The following is an 18,166-nucleotide window of genomic DNA, read 5'->3' on the forward strand; positions in this document are numbered from 1 at the left end:
GGCCGCAGGTCCCCGCGGCAAAGTATCTGCATTTTTCTCTGTCGGCATTACACGTGGCATCGTCGTACTGCATTATCATGTGGTGTTTCGCGGTGTTCACATTACCGGACGGGCGGTTTTCCGTATCAGACCCAGCTTGGTTCTGGGGAAAACTGAGGTCATCCCCAACGAGCGCATGCACGATCATTTGAACGTGTTTGACTTGACTGACAGTTTATCGGGCGAGTTGGGAGTGTCAATCCTGTTACTCTACTTGCAAATCATTATGTGGAAATTGTGGTTACATGAAATTTGTGGGTGATCAGTAATACGGCTGGTAATGATAACCGCGTTCTGGAAACGGGAACACAACTCCAGAGCGTCCTCTTCTTACTCTTATGCTGGTGCTGTTGCATGCATTGGCTATGAATCTATGATTAATGTGCATAGACAGGTAGGTCGCCTTGTGCAAGAGAAGCGTTCCTTAACGGTAACGGGAACGTGTCCGTTGTAGGTTGCTTCATTCTATCCACTCTATCTAGTCTAGTGTTATTAATTTTACGTGTCAGCCAACAGCGAATGCAAAATCCATTTGCTGGAGCGTGTACGAGTAAAGTATTATATCGTAGACGTTTATTTCTCACGAGATGCACTGACTAATCGATCATGAGGAGAGTATCGACGGCTAATTGACCAAGACAGACGTCAGGGACTGCTCGGACATCTCTACCGCGTGACCCACAACCCACGGGGTTTTTTTAAGCCGGTGTCGTCCTAGTTAACCGCACTTTCATCGGCACGGTAAACATTATGCCCTTCCTTAAATGTTTCAATCGGGATAAGACTTAAGAACGGTTGATCCCTTGGGGGTGGTTGGGGGTGCTATTCTCCTACGGCACGTTCATCTTGCAACTGAAGGAAACTGGGGAATGAAACCGGTCAAATTCGAATGGTGCAAATGGCGGAGACAACAAATTGCGACGTGGTATCAGTGGGTGACCGTCGGATGTTTTAGTTTCTACTTTTTAGTGGCTGGATTAAAACAAAAATGTCATTTGTGTTTGGCAAGTTTCTACAGCCTACATGCCTGTTAAGCACGAGCAAGCGTTGACCATACGCTGGATTTCAAAATTGGGGTGTTACTGCATATCCACCCATGTGCATAGCATTATACGGTTGTGGGAGACAGAGTGGGAGTAGCACCTTTATGCTCTCGCAGTACAATACAACCCCGCACATGCTTGTAACCTGCATGCGGCAGCAGTTTTGGGGCACTTTACCAGGGAGGAACAAACTTGATAGAGGCGAAGATTTTGGTTGTTTTTTCAGTCTTAGTATAGCAGTTTGTACTGTAGTATTGCTGACCTACCGGGGATGTATGAAACTGCAGAAATCTTACTGCTCACAACTTCATGTACTTCAGTGCCATTGTACGGGTACATAAATGAATTTTGAAGGACTACGTTTAATACCGATTGATCAAAGCGATAGTGAGGCGAGAACAAAGGTCAGTGTAATAATATAATAACACACGGATTTCAAGTTGAGTTGTACAGCTGTACTATTTGTACAAATGTCCTTACAACATTTTTTCATACACTCACCTACTTTGCCGATTTCCCAGGGTTTCGATAAATGTTGCACTCCTTATTGCGAGATTGTTTCGCAGATAACCGCAAATTCAAGAATTTGAACGGAAAACGTGCTCTGCCCGATTGGTGAGCGCAAATGCATTTATTTATAGCTACAGATAGGGACAGTGTTAAATACACCATTTGCAGCATTATTATTATTTCTCTAGTATTACAGTATAACGAAAGCCGGTACCGTACCCGCGCGAGTTTAAGGAACAGAAAATTGCCCCAGACCGCCCGCAATAGCGTCGGCCTCTTTGACATCAAAGAAACCGAGTCTTGTGCGGGCGGTCCAGGGAAATTTACTGTCCCTTAAACTCGTGCGGGTACAGTATATGCACTCCTCTCACGTCAGACAAATGCAGTAATGTTTTAGTTCAGAAGTAAATTACCAGCCGGTTGTTGGATAATGGAGACACCAGCACTGTTAGCGGTGGCATTTTTAATGTTTTGCTGGATATTTGCGCCTGTACAAAGCCATGTGCAAACACTGAACCAACTGCCGGCCTCAATCAAAAACAGCTCCGGTTTCGAAACTACCGGTATCCTGAATTAACGCTTCTTTCGCATCTTAATACAGATTCATATAATTGTATTTTGTAGGATTCAATGAAACCGTTGTAACAGCCAGCCTGTGTACGGAAGGAAATGTTACCAAGGACCAGCAGGAGCGTCTTCGGTCCTTTTTGGAGTATGGTAAAGTCATGGGCTACATTCGCTTTTACGTGCTGGCTCAGAATATTGCTCCGCTCCACGAACCACAAATGGGCAAACTCACGGAGTTCGAGAGCCTCTTAAAACTACCGGCAAGCTTCGGCTGGCATGATGTAACGGTCGTGTCCAATAATCATTCGAACAGCGAACTGGAATCAGCACTGGAGTATGCCTGGCAAATTCAATTTGGTACGGAACACACAATAATTTTAATTGATTTGTCAGATTTGAGCCAGTTCAAAAAACGAATGACAGAAAAATTCAGAGTTTCATAGTAAACTAAAGACGATATGGTATGGAGATTGCCGCATTTGCAGATGCTTATGCAACGGAGCACAAAATCCGGCGCGACACCATGATTATTCGGATTTTTTGGCATTTGAACGAAGGCGACACGCTGACTACTTTTGGGTGAGTTTTAATCATTCAATACTTTTTGCTGCGTTTTTCTAGAATCTAGACAGATAGAACTATACGATAGCGTCATATTTTAATGAATCATAGATCTCCCATTTCTCGCATCGTCTATATTGTGACAATCTCTGATCTCGACGAAATGGAAAAGCTATCTCAAATCCCGCCCACCGATGGTAGCGAACGCGTAATAAAGCGTATTCCGCATCCTTCAGAAACCGACTTCGCCATACGACTGAAAGAGAAAGGCGTAGAAGTATACGATAAAGAGCTTTTTTACGCAAGCTACATGATCTTCAAAGGTCATCCTCAAAGCCTGAATGTATCGCAGCTACGAAACGAATTATTAACCGAATTAGAAAGCTCGCGGGATGCCATGCAACCACCCTGTGAAACCGCTGGGAAACTGGATGTGCTGATCGGAACTCCGATTCACCACGTGCTCATTTCTAACAGCACCAACGGGTCATATTCACAGTAAGCGAACAGATTTGGGTGACCTCAAAAACTTTGTTGATCATTGTGTTTCGCATTCAGGGGTGATTTGACCCTCCTTTACTACCAGCCAACAACCAATGGTAAAGTGAATACTTATTGGCGCTCACAATTGGAGCCTAAACACAGCCAACTAGAGCGTATACCACACCCAGAAATTTACCAACGTTATAAAACGAATCGCTCGTTCAATTATTACCTCCAGCCAGGATTCTCGTTCCGCATGTACACATCGGCGCCGGTTAATTTCCAGTCACTTCCGCAGATTGAAGCCGATATAGCCGAGCAACTAAGCAAGAAATTAGGTAACTCAGTAACCAAACATGTGAGCATGACATTTACAAATCCGTACCAGATTTGGCAGAGCGGCCTCGTGCAGAAACCAGTAAGCAAAGCATACCTGCAATGAAACAGCCCACCTCGCAGCACAAAAACGCAAATGGGCGCTTACAACTGCGCTGAAGCAACATCTGCATCAGGTCCGGCAAGATGAAACCGTAGTGCACATAAGGAAACTATTCCAGAATCCAGATGCACTAAAATAAAAAACCAAATCAAATCTTCGATGCCGGTTCATTATTCGATAGTCCTGTCTCAAGAAATTTTCTTAAACAGATCGTTAAATCAAATAACGATTCCAATTTTTCTTATTTTAAATTGGCTTTGAATTATATATTAAAAGTTTATCCATTTAAAAATTAATTTAAAATTGTAATTTGTTCTTTTAATTATGAGAAATAATGATGACCAACAAACGGTAAGGTTAAACGTTTCCGTAAATATTAATGAATCTAATTAAAACGTTCTTAAAAAGGAAGCTGCCGCTAGCTGCGCACCGCGCAGCGTAAAAATGGTCTACCTTTCACGTATTAATGGCTTAGTTTGCACTCAGTTTTATTTACGGCATAAGTAAGTCCGTACATGCGAAACTAAAATTTAAAAAAAAATATTTTTCAGTTCGAGAGGATCAGTTAGTAAATGTCATCATCTGGAATCCCGACTTGAATAACAGCGTTGTTGTTAACTTTTTTGTCGTACTGGAAGTCGATGGTGTGACGTCCTTTCCACTAAATCCCAGCTTGTTCTACGCCGAGCAGATTTACGCGCATCTCGAAGGACTGCAGACTAAAGTGGACTGCTATCAGGACGCTGATCTCTACGCGCGGAAATACGTTACTTTGAGCCGACAACCTATTCCGTTAGCGGCGCGGTATCTATCAGGTGATTTTCTAAAAGATTGCCAAGATGGCCGGATAAGCTATCGTGCGTCCGGAGAGATTTACGACTGTCCACTACAAGCGTTACAAGAAAATTTCACTATATATCTCCTGGCTGGCCAAACTGAGTTGCCGGTAAGACTGGTTCACCAAAATCACCAACGGATAATTTCGAGGTTTAATATATTTTTTCAGTATTTCATTTATAGTCGAATGCGAGGATCGAGGAAATTGTAAAAGCCGCGTTTGCTGAAGTCAATCCGTTGACGATCGATAACGCACGCTTCAGTGTTACTCTCTCAAAACATCAGCCAATTTTCCGCACCACAGTAGGGTCTAGTTTCAACGTTCCACTTACACATAGGATGCATGCCGACCGAGACGGTCCGGAAAAAAATACCCTAAGGTAAGGATAGCTGATATCAAGTACACTAGTCTAAGGAAAGTCTGCCGGTGCGCAGTACGTACAGAATTCCTGTATACACGTGAATTCGTATATTCGTGTACACGCGCATTTCCTTTTCGCGCGCCTCCATCAAATTTGCTTGCATATGCCGGAAAACCGTTTTTGCGCGCTGCATGCCAGCATCCGCTGAAGGAATTAGTAAGCAAACAAAATTCTCCGCCTTTGTATTGCGATTACATAGGGCCCAACGATTCTTTTAAATTTGAAAATAAATCTCAAAAATTATAGACGGGTAAAGAGTTTAAGAAACAAGCAGCGGAACGGCGGTCGGTATAACGAAGCGTTTTCATAGGTACTGGCGTTTGTTCGTAAAATCTGGAAAGAAACAGTCATAAGCACACGGTTGGTGCGCAGTGCAACCATCCCAGAAAACTCAATCAGAGAACCCTGCACTTAATTGTGGTTGATCATCTTGTAATCTTATGTTAACCGCAACTTTCCAAACTGACACTGTTTGCATAAACGGTTTTCACGCCGATGTGAAGATATCATTTCGCTACAATGTCTACAACATCGCAAAAAAAATGTTGGCGAATACCTGAAGCGAAAATTTTGCGGTTATGCACGAGGATTCAGTGCTATACACTGGCTCACTTCCCTTAAGGTAAACGCAGCACGGCACGCTACGCTACCGTTGCGTATTCAACAGGCCCTGTTAGGTAAACGTGGCCAATGGAGAAGTTACATATATACCTTTTTTTTGAATTTAAAGCCTCCTCTATTTTATAACCCTCCACCCCTTGCTTAGTTCAAAATTAGTAGCCTCCTTCGTATTAGAAGCCTCGATCCCGGTAGATACGGTGTATAGCAATAACGCTAGTTCAGGATTTCGAAAAGATAAGTCTCCTTCACAAACACAATGTAAGCTCCTCTGCGATATAAGCCTCTACCAGGGCATTTTCGATAGCCCACGGTTTCTAATTCGAAAAATACGGTAATATAATAAATTACCCCACAGTAGCATGGTCACTGGCCATATCACTACTTGAAGTATGATTATTACTGCGCGCGGACTTTTGCAGTCTGTTTATTTCTTGAGTGCGTTTGTGTCTCACTTTCCGGGTGGTGTTACACTTGTTATCAATTAGTGGCCATGCTGTCCGCTTTGATTTCTCTCTGTCGTTTACCAACGTGCCGAGCAGCAGGATGCACAATTTATGGAAAATTCCTCTTCAGTTGATTGCGGATAAACTCACAGCGGATAATCCTGATGTGTAAGTACAGAATTCTTTGTACAGTATATGTGTAAGTACAGACTTCTTTGTACAGTATATAAGCCTTTCGTGCTGATCATGTGCCGGTAGTGAAACGCGGGACAAACGGTGTGGTCAGGTATTATGTAATTGATGCCTACTGCTGCAGGATGATATTCCATCCGGATGCTTCTTTCCGCCTGTACACAAATCCGCCCATCAGCATGCAGTCGCTACTGACCATTCCAGATATGATACACCAGCTCGCTGTCTGTGAGTTTCTGCCGTTGTTTCTTGTTGCTGTTAGCGGAGATGTTCGAGCAACGCATTACTTGACGCAGTTGACGGGCCTTTAAACCTGCGCAGCGAGGCCAGGAAGTACTTAACACGGGACTGGCGTCAGAAGGTGACTGTGAGGACCTTCACGCCGGTCCCAATTATTGTGCCACGGGCAAAGCGCAATATGGTGTGTATTTTGCACTAATCGGCGCGTATTGCTTTAGTTTCAGTTTCTGATGTCATCGTCTGGATCTCTCTAGATGAGCATTTCAGCGGAAAGACCGTGAATTTCTTTAGTGTAAAACAAAGACCGAACCTGTATCCCGTACCTTCCAAGTCACAGCGGGGTGAGGAGCTGTATCAGGAGCTTTTACAAAGAATGTTCCGCGAATATCGTGAGTCGAGTCCGGAGCGTATAGGTCGTTACGAGTACCGAGGCGTCCAGTTCAGCCGAGAGGCGTTTAATTCGTCGGATTCCGGGCCGGTAAACTGCACTTTTAATCCAACTCACGCGGATCGGTTATGCGCTTGTCTTCTGCCCAGAACATTCACAGTGTCGGTTGTGTATAATCACAACAGTGGGCGTTTCACTCAACGATCGGATCTGGTGAGTCCTAAAGTACCTTACACCAGTAAATCGTGAAAAGAACATTATAAAAAAAATACGAGCTACATTGACTGACTGAACATAACCGCATCCACATGTATGGCCTGCTCTCAAAAACAGAGAGAAGAAACCAAATTTTCATAGAACTAAAAACGGTCCGTCACTTCATTATTTAACTACAGCTCATTTGTGCAAGGTTTTTAAACAGCTTTGTACACAGTTTATTGTCTGCCTGCTGCCATTCTGCCAAAGTGCGTTGTATTTATCTAGTTGGTTCCGTGGTATCACTGTACAATTCGTAGAATGTTGTCACGGTTAGGATTTCTGTACCAAACTTTACGCTCGACAGGATTCTGATCTGGTTCTTCGCGCGGTCGGTGATGCGTTTGCCGAAGCCAATCCTTTAACACTGCCCGGTGCAAGTCTGACGGTTGGACTAACTGGTCGCTCTGATAAACACCAGACACTCAAAGGGTAGGCAAATCCTTTACAGTTTATAAATCCTTTCACCAAAATCTATAGTTTTCTGACGAATTTCACAATTAACGTAGTTAACCACTGATGCTGCGATTAGCATACAAGCTGCCTAGTATCATGAACTAAAGCTATTCGATTTGCAGATACGTAGACCAATAATTTTTAACATGGGAATCTGACTAGTAGTGAAAAATCCGACTTCTTTCTAAAAACAACAGACGAAACCTTGATGCTTTCGCAGGAAGGCCGCTTAGTGGTTTCTAACCCAACGTTTCTGTTTTTTTTTCAGCCAAACGGTCACACAGTTCGTTTTCACGCTTTCGTACCCGGATATGGATACCGATAAATACCGATATTTGTGGCGCTACCCGAGCGACGACATTATGATGAGACACTTGCAAGATACCGCCTCGGCCTCTAAGGTCACGGATCCATTCTTTTAATGCTATTAATATTAATGCTGGTCAGTAATCCTGTGCTTTCTTTACGTCGGTTGCGTACTGAGTGAATTCTTCGGCTGTTGTTGAAGCAACGTTTTGCTGAATATCAAGCAACGTGTTTAGCCAAAAGCAGAGACGCGGTCTAGTTTAATGACCCGTTACACGCCTATTATTTTTAGATAGTAATTAATATAACCATATACGTATATATATAGTTTTTATAACTGCAGTGATATAAGTACAACTTTCAAGTTTAAAATTTTAGAACAAAAAGTTTATACTGATGCAAACTAGAGCAGATGACAAAAAAACAACTAACATGATACTGTACCTGCCATTGCTAATGCCCTTTCTTTACAAATGAGAGAATTTGGCATAGGCGACACACAAAATAATTTCTTCTATTTATTTTTACTTTGACTGCGGCCACATAGTAATTGTGCTAAGAATACAACTAGGTGAAATGCTTTTGATAACGTACAACGAATAACTCCGCTAAGCGGCATTCTAACATCTTTGATAAAATATGCCGATGCCGGCGTCTCTGCACTGCACACCACAGTGTGCCTTTAATGTACAGCGTAGCAGTATGTCGAATAAAACCAGTGTATTCATGGATATATGCTGGCGTATCTTGTCGGGGTTTCTGGAAGAGTTACTGTTTATCAGAGCGCTATCGGATTCAAGCGCCTGTTGTCGAAGCTTTTCTTTCCTGCAGTAAGGCTTTCTGCAACAAAAAATCGAAAGCATTAAATTTAATTCGCTTCCGTTGCAGCAGTCTGCAGCAAATACAGCAAACGTGAGCTGCTAAGAAATTGCAGCTTATAACTGCCTCGGAACTTAGCGGTACATTGTCGATAAGGTCACACATACCCTTGTGTCCTCTTCGACTTTCATCTTTTCGTAGCGGTGCTGCGCTTGACGAAGCGATTCACAGAGGGCCGCATCGGCTTGGGGAAAGAGTTTCGCTACCGAGTCGAAGAGCGGAATGAGGACGAACTTGATGAAACCGATTTGAGCTGTGGGTTTTGTCACTTTCTCCCGGTCCATGAAAGGCGCGACAGGAAGACCTTCGGCTTTCTCCCGGTCGGATTGATTAAAGTACTCTTCCAGGAGCAGATCCAGCCAGGGATCGGAGACGTCCATGGGGCGGACCTCGTTGGAGATATCGCAGCATTTTATTAGGATCATCTTTAGCTATAATCAAAACGTTTAAAATTATTTTATTGGACCATATCTTTATTCCTTATTAATTCCAAGAAAACGTTGCTTTATGACAATATCTGCGATAGATATTGCAACTTGACCAGCTGATACTACCGGCATTTTAATCGCCGCTATACACAGAAGAAACAGTTTTATGCAATTGAATAATTGAATCACCAGTATAAATGGATAAAGCATTTTAATTTGGCAATGGCTAATGCATGTCTTACACCCTTTAAAATTATTGAAACATTGGAAAAGAACCGAAATCATTAGCGTCAGCCAAGGTCATGGATTGCGGATGAAGAGTATTGCAAATTGAAAGATGGCATTGAAAAGAATCTATTTTTAACGTTTTCTTACCGACGTTATGTGGTCTTCATTTGTCCAATCAAAGTGGTCGATATTCTGCTTGAACTTATCGAGGATCTCGGCATGACGCGCCATATCAGTGGCCAGTATAAGGGAAATAATGCCCACCCGGATTTTAATAAACATCTCCTCGGAGACATTGGAGAAGATATTGCATTCCGGCTGTGAGAGGATCTGAAAGCAGACGGCCGCATGATGATTCTCCAATGGCGACTGATCATTGTAGCGGATGGCCAGCTCGGTGCGGGCATTAATCTGGTACCTGTACATCACACGCACAACCTTGTTACCACAAGAATTAAAAGCAAATGTCATGTCACGCAGCAGCATGGCTTAAGCAGAGATAATTATACTCAGCGAGCGGAGCGCGAAAGAGGGAGAAAAAGAGAGTGCTTTTCCGGGAACCCGCATGTTGTCCGCGTAATTACCGCGCTCCCTGTACAGTTCGCCTACACAGTGTGCTTCTGTACTCACGCATTATTATAGCCGGGATGATCAAGGTCATGACAGACGCAGGCCGTAATCAGTAATCCCAGATCGAAACGGCTCATCTTATTCTGCAGACGGCACAGATGGATCATACCGTACATCATCTGTGTCACGCAGAAGCAGTGGCGGAAATTATGGAATGGATTGTTACGGTAGTTGGATTGCACCATCAGCTGCAATCATAATACGTTATTAGCTATAAATACCGGTATGCGTGCTCTATAGCCGAAATGACGTCGGGGGAATCGGCATCCGCACAACATTTTATGAATCTAAATGGAATTAATGGATGTTCTTGGCATCCGTAAAAAAACCTTTTTATGCCGTGCCTACACGGAATCTGCGCTGGCACGAAATGCACGTACTCAGTCAAGGGTTTTTACTATTAACCCTGCATTACGTTTTTCTAAAATCATTGGCAATAAACTGAACAAAAAATCACATGTATCGGCCGAGTTTTTAGGTTGAAATTGTAATCAATACCAGCGACGTGACGATGAACATGTAAACATAATTTCACCCGGCGGATATACATCACACCGCGGTTAATTGAAAACTGTTCCATCAATTCGGTGTATCAGTGCCATTGCACGTGACGCAAAGTCGCGCAATACAAAAGTCGAAAGATCACTTTGATGATGTTTACCAGCCGGTTTAATGCATGTCATGTGATCGCTCAAATAATACTGGATACTCGGGTACCGGCTAATGTTGTTGATCCATTAGCCGGTAACCGATCAACAACATTAAGCCGCTTAAAACCAATAATTTGTTAGTCAGACGTACCAGCCAGCGTTTCAACGTGATGGGGTTCATGTTGAATTCGTGGACCAATCCCAGCTCATGGTACATGTGCTCCAGCAGACTCAACATCTACGCCGAAAGGATACGTTATAACCGTGGACGAGAAAAGGGTGGAGTGGTATGTCATCTTGTCTTTCACAGAGACACCGCCGGATGTTTACCACGGGACTTACTTCATTAGGCTCCCAGTGCCAGATGTCGAAGGTGGGCTTTTTCAGGTAGTCGATGGTCTCACGAGAAAGGATGTACTGTAATGATCCGTCAAGCGAGAATTGAGAGAAATGTGTGCGGTAAGAGAGAAGGAGAGGGAGAGAGCTTTTATCCCGTCTACCACGACCGGATACGCCCGGGCGGTGTTATAAGCATACCTTGGGGTAGGTTGGCATGTCCTGAATGAACCCGATCTTCCGATCATCGCTTAATGAACTGCAAAAACACAGCATTGAAATCGGGCAAAACTCCGTATACATTAGACAACCGCTGTCCACAAAGAATGGAAGCGAAAACATTTTTGTCTCAACGCCGGCATCTTTCCACTGTCTCGTATACGTGAGACATCAGAATTTAGTGCATGAATAATTATCAGTTATAATTTTATATTAATGATATATTTTATTTTTAGATAAAGGCAATGAAACGCTATTTTAAAGCATAGTCGTTTCCCGGTAATTAAAAACCCTGGAACATCCGACTTTTCCCCCCCTCTAAAATTCCGCACCATACCGCTTCCCGACGGGTGACATTCATTAAAATAACCCCGACCGTGTTCTCCGATGTCCCGGTTAACGGACCCTAATATCCGTTTCCCAGCCCAAAATTAGACGAGAAGGGTAATATGGTTACGACAACTTATCGTGGCGTTGTATTTAACAAATGCTGGCGCCCGTGTCCCTGGTTTGCTGACGCACAGAAGCAGAATGTCGGCCGGTCCGGTGCACATGCGCACGAAGCATGCACCCGGAGATTCGGCGGCGCGGTGACGTCACATGCGCGGACTATGCACGTGTGGCCGCACCGGGCGACAGTTGACGCATTGAGTTAACTGTTGGGTTGCTCGTGACAAATCTCGGCCGCTGCAGGCACGCTAAGTTCATGTATAAATAAACCGGCATAATATTTACTTGTTTATCGCAAATATTTCCCCGTCCGGCAGCGAGAAATGCCCACCCAACCGGGATTAATAAACACGAAACAAGGAAAAACACGCCTAAAATATCCAGGAAAGGCTATTTTTGTTTTGGCCTTTTATAATTAAGCCGGCAGATCATATTGCAGTGTTGACTGAAATAAACATTAGAAGAAGCTTAAAATTTCTTTAAAAGTTTCCTTGTCTTATACAGAGATCCCAAGAGTCCAAACAATGAGATCATTGCACACGAAACTGGGAGAAAACGCGCCTAAAATATCCCGGAAAAGCTATTCTGGTTCTGACTAATTAATCTGGCATATCATATTACATGTTAAAAATAATAAGTATTATCAGCTAAAACCTAAAGAAAGTTTTTCGAAAAGTTTTCTTGTTTTATTTTACCGAAGCACTGGAGTTTCCGATTAGTCTGATTAATCCTTTTTCTGGTTAATCAACGCTCTGCAGCGGTTTCAGGCGAGTGCGCGTCAGTGGTGACGCAGTACGCGGCTAATGATTTCGATGCTGTAGAGGTGCAGTGACCCGTTTACGGTGTACGCGATTACCGGCTGACTGCCGACAGGGAAGCGCTGATATGTGTGGATGCCTTGTATACGTATAACATTAAGCACCGGTATAGACCAGCGTATCAAACAACGTACCCCGATGTGGCGACCGTTAAATACCACGGTACATAGACTAGTAACTCGTAATAACATACCCCGATGTGCTGCTACGGTGGAGATGATCGTGGTGCGCGTGATGATGATTTTTATTATCCAGCAGCTGATTGCGTAGATCGTGAATGTCCTTCCGACATCGCTCGATCTCCACCACCTTTAAGCCTTCTCCTACACCCGTTTTTTTTATTACAAATCGTGAATTTTTACACCTGTACGGCCAATAAGTTTTCGTAGAATAAGTACGGAAAGTTAAAAGATAATGCAAGCGAGAAATATACTATGAAAAATAATATACTAATTTTTAAGTGTTCACATTAATTTTAATTTAAAAGAAATACTTATGTTTAAATTATTTTGGTTAGTGCCTATCAGCGCTGGCTTATTGTAAAAAAACAAAAAAAATTAAGAGATGACCTGATCCTTTCATTATTAATTAATGAATTTACAGATAATAGGAAAATCGAACAATTTTTTAAAAATTATTTTAACCTGCATCGAGTACGGCTATAACTACGGTACTAATTTTTAAAGGGGGTCAATCGTTGGCCTCCATACTTTCCATACGTTTTTCCAGCGCGTTAATCCGTTTGGAGATCTCTTCCTTGACCTCTTCCGTTTTGAAAACACTAAAAAAACCAATTATCCATGATACTGCGTAGGTGTGCAGTTTATAGCACTCGTTGAAATACGATATACTTTTTTATGAGGCAGCGTGACGAACTTACCGATTAAACTGTTCCGCAACTTGTGATATAACGGTATGCAACATTTCCGAATTATCTAAAAAAAATTCACAGTCAGTAGATCGTCCATAAATCGCAGGAAACATAACTGATGAGACGAAACAGCGCACTGACTACTGTATTTTACCCATGACTAAATCAAAACCGCATTAATTTGGAATTCAAATCTCTTGCATAAGCATAAGCACTGCAATCATAAATTAAAGATGCCACATCGAAACATTTTTATTTACCGGCTTACATAAACTGATTTTCACAACTTATGCAATTCAACCAAAGTAATGAAAGACGGCAAAGAAATCACACAGTTGTCCCACGCTTAAAATATAAACGTAGCTACGTTACTGGAAAAAATAAGAAATAATGAAAACCAGGCGGATAATTGCAAAGATATTACTTAACGTTGTTGCGATTTCGATAAATTCAACCTGGAAGAAAAATACCTGTAATGCCTTGTCGAGCTCTTTGGTCCACAACTTGCACCTTATAAGGCGTATCGGTCGTGTTGGTCATAATATTGGGCGTAATGGCGATTAATCCGCCGTTTTTATCCTTCAGCATCACCCCCGTCCAGCTGTACGGTTCGTCAACAAACAAACAACACACACACTGGGTTAGACGGATTGATTAGCCATGCGTAATTCGGCGTGCCGCTCGCCAAGCTCTTTGTACAGGGCTCCACGTAAGCCGCATAAACAACTACTCGTATCACCGCCCCGACCGTTATCTACTTCGCGATACTTCGTCAACTTCTTAAAACTATTTTTACGGTCGACTGCATGGATGTCTCATGGTAGTGAGAAAGTGTTCTCGGGTGAGTGTATGAGATGATCAGCAGGGGATCTGGTTTTTACGGGGAGTATGCGCCATATAATGCAGCTTTTATGTGCCGCTGATGTAAGCCGCATTGATTATATATTGCATTTCAGCTGAAGTTTCAGCTTCTTACCGGCGTTACCGCCAATAATAATTCCAGTGGCATTTGAATATCAATTAACCCTCCGCTACCCGGTAATCAGAAGCGCTAGTTGGCCGGGAGCGTGAATATTTCATTACACCGGCTTATGTTCTCATCGTGCGTCAATTCTACCGGACTGCTAAATTAATAATACAAGCATACCAGCGCTTATTGAATGCACGTGAATTCTATCTGGGCAGTTGTCTTTTTTCTTTACTGTTTATGAACAGCCGGTGGAGCATCGGCCAATGTTCTAAGAATTTCTGAACATAGATTAGCCGGAAGTGGGTGAAATTATATTAAACTGTATTTTAGCGAAATTCATACGGTAATTCAACTAATTTAATCAACGAGGGTATTTTTATTCATTGTGTGCACAGCCTTTAATTTCGCGTGTTGGTCGATATTCCAAGAACTTCTGATTTCAAGTTTAGCGAAAATGAGCGAAATTATATTAAAATATATTTCGGCCAAATTCATACACGAGTACTTAATTAAGTATTTCCATTCATTGCGGATATTTTTTCCTCACTGCGTGAGAAACCGAAGGAGCATTGCAGCCGATGTTCTAAGAATTTCTGAACCTAAATTGATCGGAAACAGACGAAATTATTTTAAAATACAATTTAGCAAAATTGAATTTTTGGTAAAATCATAGCCTTGGTATGGAAATACATGTTATTAAATTGAATCGATCACGCATAGCACTTAAATTTTTGCCGGTTATGTAGAAATTTCTGTTGAAAAATCATTAGCGGATATTTTGCGACCTGAGCCGGGCGTTACGTTAACCAGTGCACGCGCACGGCTTAATTACACCGAGCCTGACATTAAGCACTTCCTTTCCGTCCGGCGTTATCCCTCCTAATGACGGGACCGCGCGCACACACACCAGCCTGTGGCGCGTGTGCGCGCTCAAAGCTATACCGGCACTCCTCCTTCATTAACCGTATAATCGCCCCGGCTGCTCTACACCGAGCTTCGTGCCGAAGGTACACTGTTCTCTCTCAGCGTTTAGACATCGAAACACACAAGGCACAACACAACCGGAAATGCTCACACTCCAACGGAATGGAGTGCTCAACAAACATTGCCCACAATTGCCTTGAATACACACGCTGACCCCACGGATGAATTACACAGAGAATGGAGAAGGCAAATCAAAGCTGTGTGTAAGGGAAGAGTGTTGGTGGGACACGCACACAATGACCGGGGGAAGATTGATGCGTATACGGGGCTACGACAACGGCAATTTATCGCGGCAGTAACAGCGCCGCCGCCCACTCACCTGGATGCACCGGCGGCCAGCGCTATGACTTCTTGGATGTCCCGCGATGAACTATGCCGGCTGAAAAGGATCTGCAACATACAGAAATTTAATCGCTGGCGCAAATGAATATATCACGCTCTGCATGACTGAATGTCAGGACAAATAAATAATGCTAACAGATTCCCGGTGCACAGCGCAATGGTTACACGATATCGTGAATAATACGTGGGGTTCCGCGAACCGCTTTTTGATACCGGAGGATGCGGAATATGTGAAGCGCATGATTAAAATATTAGACGCCTTCGTAACGGTGTATGTATGGGGCTGATTAGCGCGAGAGGGGAGCGACGCGCATCATCCGTATACGGTATAATTAGCGGGCATATACGCAGTACCCTTTTTTAGATATACCTAAGCGACTCCAGAATTAGGCCGGACTCCCCGCTGCGAAACCGGATCGTGGAAAATGTTGGACTACGCTGGCTACGCAAAGCGCAGGCGTTATTCTACAATGCGCCTGCCTTTAAAATTATCCGGCTGAAATTAGTTGGGGAAAGAACGCCGGCATTACCGGTATTTTTACTTTTGACCGACGTCAAACGTATCCTGGATTTGCGAGAAGCTTAGTAGCATTGGAATAATTTTTGTTTTCGTATTGTCGAACGTACACTTTCTAGGTGTTTCGCAGATTAAAATAAAACAACGCATTTTTTTATCATTTATACTCACATTCTTCAAGCATTTACTATTTACCATACTCGTACTTAATTATATACGAGTATTTAGTCCTTCAATGCGCTTTGTGTAATGCGAGTACATAATTAAGATTTAATTCGATGGTGTCTAGCCATTGTTATCCAGGTATACCGCGTGGATGTTGAATTTTATCAAGAGAATATCTGTTTCGGCAGCGCAAATATTTAATGTTAGTGGAAGAGAGAAGGGTACATATCGATCGTCTGCGTATACCTATCGATAACCACAACGCTGCCAAAATAGCCTTATATAAATATTTGATTCGGCAAATCATGTTGATTGCGGTGGATAGGTGCTATATATACGGTACACTGCGGAATCTGCCGATGACTGAGCGGCAGTACTAAATAATCATTGCCTCCCCGATTTTATTACTCGTTTACAATAACAGATATTTTAACATTTACCGCAAGTACCGACATAATGCTATGTGTACAAATATAGCTTGCACCGTGAACTATTCAGTATTATTTTATACTTTGTCTTACCTTTAAACATCCTAATACGAGTACTGTACTGTATGAAAATCAATGATCAGCTGATTCTTATTTGCTACACAGGAATTCTTATTTCCTACACAGGTTCTTATTAGCCCTTGTCTACAAAATTTATGTAATATGATACAAATTTTAGTACCGCCTAAAATTATTTCGGTATCGGCACTTCTTTAGAAATATTTTTCTGACGCATCACATACAATTTTTGGTACCAGATCTGTGATCAAATTTGCACAACTCAGGTATAACAACCGTATTCAAAACAGACACGGTTATTTGATTTGAACGACAAATAATTCGGTTACTTAATTTGCATTGCCTCAATAAATTTTTATATAATATAGGCAGAAACACCAAGTTTGTGGGGCGTTAATTACAATTTCGAGTACCATCATACCTTTTCGGTGCGTCCATGAATTTCCACATAGATAAAACGATTATAACCAGACACTCCATTCCCCATTGTCTAATCAACGGGAGCGCAGTGCCTGAGCAATGGGTCGGGCGGTAAAGGTCAGCGTATGTTGGATAAACTGCGCGGCTAACCGCTAACAAGGTGCTCTCGATGTCAGTGTTACACGGAGAAAAAATCACTTAACACGGGTTTTTGTTGACTAAACAGCGGCGAGGGCAAAATGAAAAATGTGGTAAAATGAGAAGCCACCAGCGCGTGCACACACCGTACACCTGAATGCCAGGAAGGAGCACAGGGAAGGAGACGACGGCAACGATGCCGGCTGGGAATCAGAGAGAAAGGGGAAAATTTTAAAAACAGCCTGCTCTGTGCGCGCTTGCGGCTTAACTGCACACCTGATCATACGATACGAAGTGCAGCGTGTATATTGCACACCGGCACGCTGTAAAGCCCTTATATTTTCCACCGTGGGGAAGGAATTTTCCAGGATACAAAAATGTACTGGCTTGCAGAAGCTTTGCTTAACTAATTGTTATTCCGAAGTTATTTCCAAAAAAGGACAGTATGTATCGAATGCAAATTTCAGTTTAGATGGTTTAAGAGGCTAGGTAGTTGTAAAAAAGGGTACCCCTTATTGCAAATTATTGTTATTTAGATGGTGCAAATTTATGCACAGACGAATCTTCTCACGACTAGCTTCTAGCCACTGCACTACGAAAGCGCTACGCAAGAGTAGTGCTAGATCTTGGTTAAACATTTTCTTACACTGTGTTTTAATAGCTTTAAATTATCACACTTAAAAAGTATAATAATTCTTTCAAAGAAAAATCTGCGTTGCAAAATCTTTAATAGATGTATACGCGTACTCAGCCCTTCATTAAAAATGATTACCTCTACTGAAGATACTTTTTTATATTTATATTTTGTGCTTT

General features: G+C 42.6%; 2 protein-coding genes across 8 annotated transcripts; one reads left to right on the top strand and one right to left on the bottom strand.

The window, feature by feature from the left end:
* Positions 1 to 1,578: 1,578 nt before the first annotated feature.
* Positions 1,579 to 8,134, top strand: LOC129589997 (uncharacterized). Of its 6 annotated transcripts, none has more exons than XM_055484948.1 (13): positions 1,579 to 1,697; positions 1,990 to 2,155; positions 2,217 to 2,516; positions 2,645 to 2,738; positions 2,832 to 3,218; positions 3,279 to 3,541; positions 4,194 to 4,588; positions 4,663 to 4,859; positions 6,008 to 6,133; positions 6,282 to 6,385; positions 6,616 to 6,998; positions 7,348 to 7,472; positions 7,765 to 8,134. In XM_055484948.1, the coding sequence occupies exons 2-13, from the start codon at positions 2,023 to 2,025 to the stop codon at positions 7,916 to 7,918; spliced, it is 2,661 nt and encodes an 886-aa protein (XP_055340923.1). In that variant the 5' UTR covers positions 1,579 to 1,697; positions 1,990 to 2,022; the 3' UTR covers positions 7,919 to 8,134. The 6 variants fall into 6 exon arrangements, with proteins under 6 accessions (XP_055340923.1, XP_055340920.1, XP_055340921.1 ...); XM_055484945.1 differs by lacking the exon at positions 1,579 to 1,697 and adding an exon at positions 1,711 to 1,802; XM_055484946.1 differs by lacking the exon at positions 1,579 to 1,697 and adding an exon at positions 1,727 to 1,802 and having other exon boundaries at positions 1,979 to 2,155.
* A 201-nt stretch (positions 8,135 to 8,335) lies between these two features.
* Positions 8,336 to 17,558, bottom strand: LOC129589920 (high affinity cGMP-specific 3',5'-cyclic phosphodiesterase 9A-like). Of its 2 annotated transcripts, none has more exons than XM_055484846.1 (13): positions 17,217 to 17,558; positions 15,585 to 15,655; positions 13,782 to 13,912; positions 13,321 to 13,375; positions 13,151 to 13,221; positions 12,634 to 12,763; positions 11,155 to 11,212; positions 10,960 to 11,034; positions 10,769 to 10,855; positions 9,968 to 10,155; positions 9,485 to 9,755; positions 8,789 to 9,112; positions 8,336 to 8,642 (listed from the first exon to the last, which is right to left on the bottom strand). In XM_055484846.1, exons 1-13 carry the CDS (start codon positions 17,280 to 17,282, stop codon positions 8,598 to 8,600), a joined length of 1,572 nt encoding a protein of 523 aa, XP_055340821.1. In that variant the 5' UTR covers positions 17,283 to 17,558; the 3' UTR covers positions 8,336 to 8,597. The 2 variants fall into 2 exon arrangements, with proteins under 2 accessions (XP_055340821.1, XP_055340822.1); XM_055484847.1 differs by having other exon boundaries at positions 13,160 to 13,221; positions 17,217 to 17,557.
* Between the last annotated feature and the right edge of the window lie 608 nt (positions 17,559 to 18,166).

This window comes from Paramacrobiotus metropolitanus, unplaced genomic scaffold (genome assembly GCF_019649055.1).
Source record: "Paramacrobiotus metropolitanus isolate TYO unplaced genomic scaffold, Prichtersi_v1.0 Parri_scaffold0000038, whole genome shotgun sequence".
In the NCBI taxonomy this organism is placed as follows: domain Eukaryota; kingdom Metazoa; phylum Tardigrada; class Eutardigrada; order Parachela; family Macrobiotidae; genus Paramacrobiotus; species Paramacrobiotus metropolitanus.

Bases quoted from the DNA above. Each gene is read 5' to 3' on its own strand.
- LOC129589997 (XM_055484948.1), top strand. From the start codon at position 2,023: ATGGAGACACCAGCACTGTTAGCGGTGGCATTTTTAATGTTTTGCTGG. The intron at 3,219-3,278 runs GTAAGCGAACAG...TTTCGCATTCAG, and splicing joins ACCAACGGGTCATATTCACA to GGGTGATTTGACCCTCCTTT. The intron at 6,134-6,281 runs GTAAGTACAGAA...CTACTGCTGCAG, and splicing joins ACAGCGGATAATCCTGATGT to GATGATATTCCATCCGGATG.
- LOC129589920 (XM_055484846.1), bottom strand. From the start codon at position 17,282: ATGGGGAATGGAGTGTCTGGTTATAATCGTTTTATCTATGTGGAAATT. The intron at 13,913-15,584 runs GTGAGTGGGCGG...CGAACCGTACAG, and splicing joins CTGGCCGCCGGTGCATCCAG to CTGGACGGGGGTGATGCTGA. The intron at 11,035-11,154 runs GTATGCTTATAA...GGATCATTACAG, and splicing joins ACATGCCAACCTACCCCAAG to TACATCCTTTCTCGTGAGAC.